At 44.6% G+C, this 2,017-nt stretch overlaps 2 protein-coding genes across 2 annotated transcripts; one reads left to right on the top strand and one right to left on the bottom strand.

Moving 5' to 3' along the window:
* Positions 1-188: 188 nt before the first annotated feature.
* PHALS_04309 (uncharacterized protein) lies at positions 189-457 on the bottom strand (the record flags this gene model as incomplete). Its single annotated transcript, XM_024718400.1, has 2 exons — positions 189-287; positions 344-457. 2 exons carry the CDS (start codon positions 455-457, stop codon positions 189-191), a joined length of 213 nt encoding a protein of 70 aa, XP_024583803.1.
* Positions 458-1,475: 1,018 nt separating this feature from the next.
* PHALS_04308 (uncharacterized protein) lies at positions 1,476-1,705 on the top strand (the record flags this gene model as incomplete). The annotated part of the gene is made up of 2 exons (XM_024718399.1): positions 1,476-1,526; positions 1,586-1,705. The coding sequence occupies 2 exons, from the start codon at positions 1,476-1,478 to the stop codon at positions 1,703-1,705; spliced, it is 171 nt and encodes a 56-aa protein (XP_024583802.1).
* Positions 1,706-2,017: the final 312 nt, after the last annotated feature.

Raw genomic sequence — 2,017 nt, 5'->3', positions numbered from 1 at the left:
CCAGATTGAACTTTTTCTCATCAGAGAAGACGACACGGTCCCAATCTGTCCGTAGTTTAATCGTACTTCTAGCCCATTTTCGTCGCGCCAACTTGTGGCTCGCCATGAGCATTGGAGTGCGTTTGCGCTTGCTTTATCCCATGTACGGAGTATGCTGAAGTACTCTACGCACAGTACGCGATGACACCTTAAGCCCCAACGACGTCTTCACGGAGTTTGACGACGCTCCAGCCTTCTTTGCCTCGAGGAAGATGTGCCGCTTGGTCCTTTCGCACACCTTCTTGGGCCTACCCGACCTTTTTACCGTTCCGTAAGTGTCTCGGTTCCTTCAGAACTTGCTCACACCGGCTGGCGACCTCCCTAGGTGCGCAGCAATTGCCGTAAACGTCCAACCTGCCTCGCGAAGCCCACAAATCTTGCCTGTTTCTACAGGCGTGAACTCAGAGCCCATGGGCATAACTGCGGGGTGGCCAAGTTAACGACGAAAAGTGGCTGTCTTCTACACTCCCGTAGCTACGATTTGTGGTCTGGTGGAAGCTTTTGAACCTTCTAGATGACCCACAATGTCACAAAGTTCACGCTGCTACGTACTTTTGTCCAGGGTCAGAGTAATGGTCAGTTCTTGATCTCCGCAACGAAAAATCGTCTGTGAAAAAAAAAGATATGCTCCTAAAGTGCTTTGTCTCAATAGCGTTTCTACACGGTTTTAGGGTATTTCGCTGAAAATTGACGTAAAAATTTGAGAAATAGTCATGGCTACATATTTTTGGCCAGCACTGTATGAGTACACATGTTGTAAATATATATGTGCATTGCGAGGAGGTTGCTGGCCATGTGTCCCACAGAATTATCCTTTTCGAAGCACCATGACTCTCATCCATACCAAGTACTACCAACTTCGCAAAAGTGAATTGTAACGAATACTTTCGTCGCCCCATGACAAAGAGGCTGATAGAATAGAAGTTCTTTGAATTTAAGTCAAAATGATGATTTAGTTTATTTTAGTCAAATAATACTCGAGCGGGAATTCTCAATCGAATTTGAAGGGCTTAGGTCGACAATGTCGTGAATGTGTTGGACGACCCAACAATCTAAAAAGTGAAATGATCGCAAAATACGCTGCTCGAGGGCATGGACAGTTATAGGAGCCAAAATTTACAATACATTGCACTTTATAGATTGATGATTTTATCTATGTCTCACATCCTACGATTTTCATTACCAGCGAGAAAAAAGATACGATGGTGTAGAGTTGGCCAAATAATTTAATCACGGGACAGATTTGCCATGCAGCGTTGCAACTGTGGCCAAAGCTCACATCACTCACCGATACTCGACACTCGTGCCAGAGCCTCCAACAATGTAAACTAAATCTGATCAGCCAGTAGTTGTAACAAACAAGAGTCACGGATAAGCTTTCTAAGTAAATGCGCTTTGCGACGACAATATTACTTTATATTTCCTGCTCAAGTATCATGAAATGTGTTGGAGGCCCTACCACTGTGCTACAAACACTGGGTGCTCTGGTGTGCGTACTTCACTTTGCGCTACTGATATCAAATGTGTGGATTGTTCTTTTACATAGGCGCTATCAAAAAAATCACGACAGAGTTGTCAACTTCGTCGGCTGAATAGTTGTGGAGTGTATACTTTATTTGTCGCAAGGTCGTGCATAAAGGCGAAAGTTGCAGGGCAGAACTTTTAAGCGGGAAGGACGAGTGAAGTAATTCTTGTGGGGCTGGGAATCGCAGCCTTACGGTTTTCTTGTAGGTCTACCTAAACTTGATGCCATGAGCAACATAGCGACCTAGTTTATGGGACTAGGTAAATAGGTTAATAAAAGTTAGCCGGCATAACCGTTTGCGATTGCTACCGATACATTATCCGGTGATACTTGTGTGGCAATGGTGACGTTCCATACTGAGGCAGTGTGTTTTTGATTTTTTCGGGTTTGCGGCAGCACAGCTAGATCTGATTGCGATGGCACAGCATTAATGACCACAAAAAGGCAAATCTG

The sequence above is a fragment of the Plasmopara halstedii genome (genome assembly GCF_900000015.1).
Source record: "Plasmopara halstedii genome assembly, contig: Scaffold_2592, whole genome shotgun sequence".
NCBI lineage: Eukaryota > Oomycota > Peronosporomycetes > Peronosporales > Peronosporaceae > Plasmopara > Plasmopara halstedii.
Note: the sequence above shows the minus strand (reverse complement) of the source record. Positions and strands in the feature narration are given on the sequence as shown.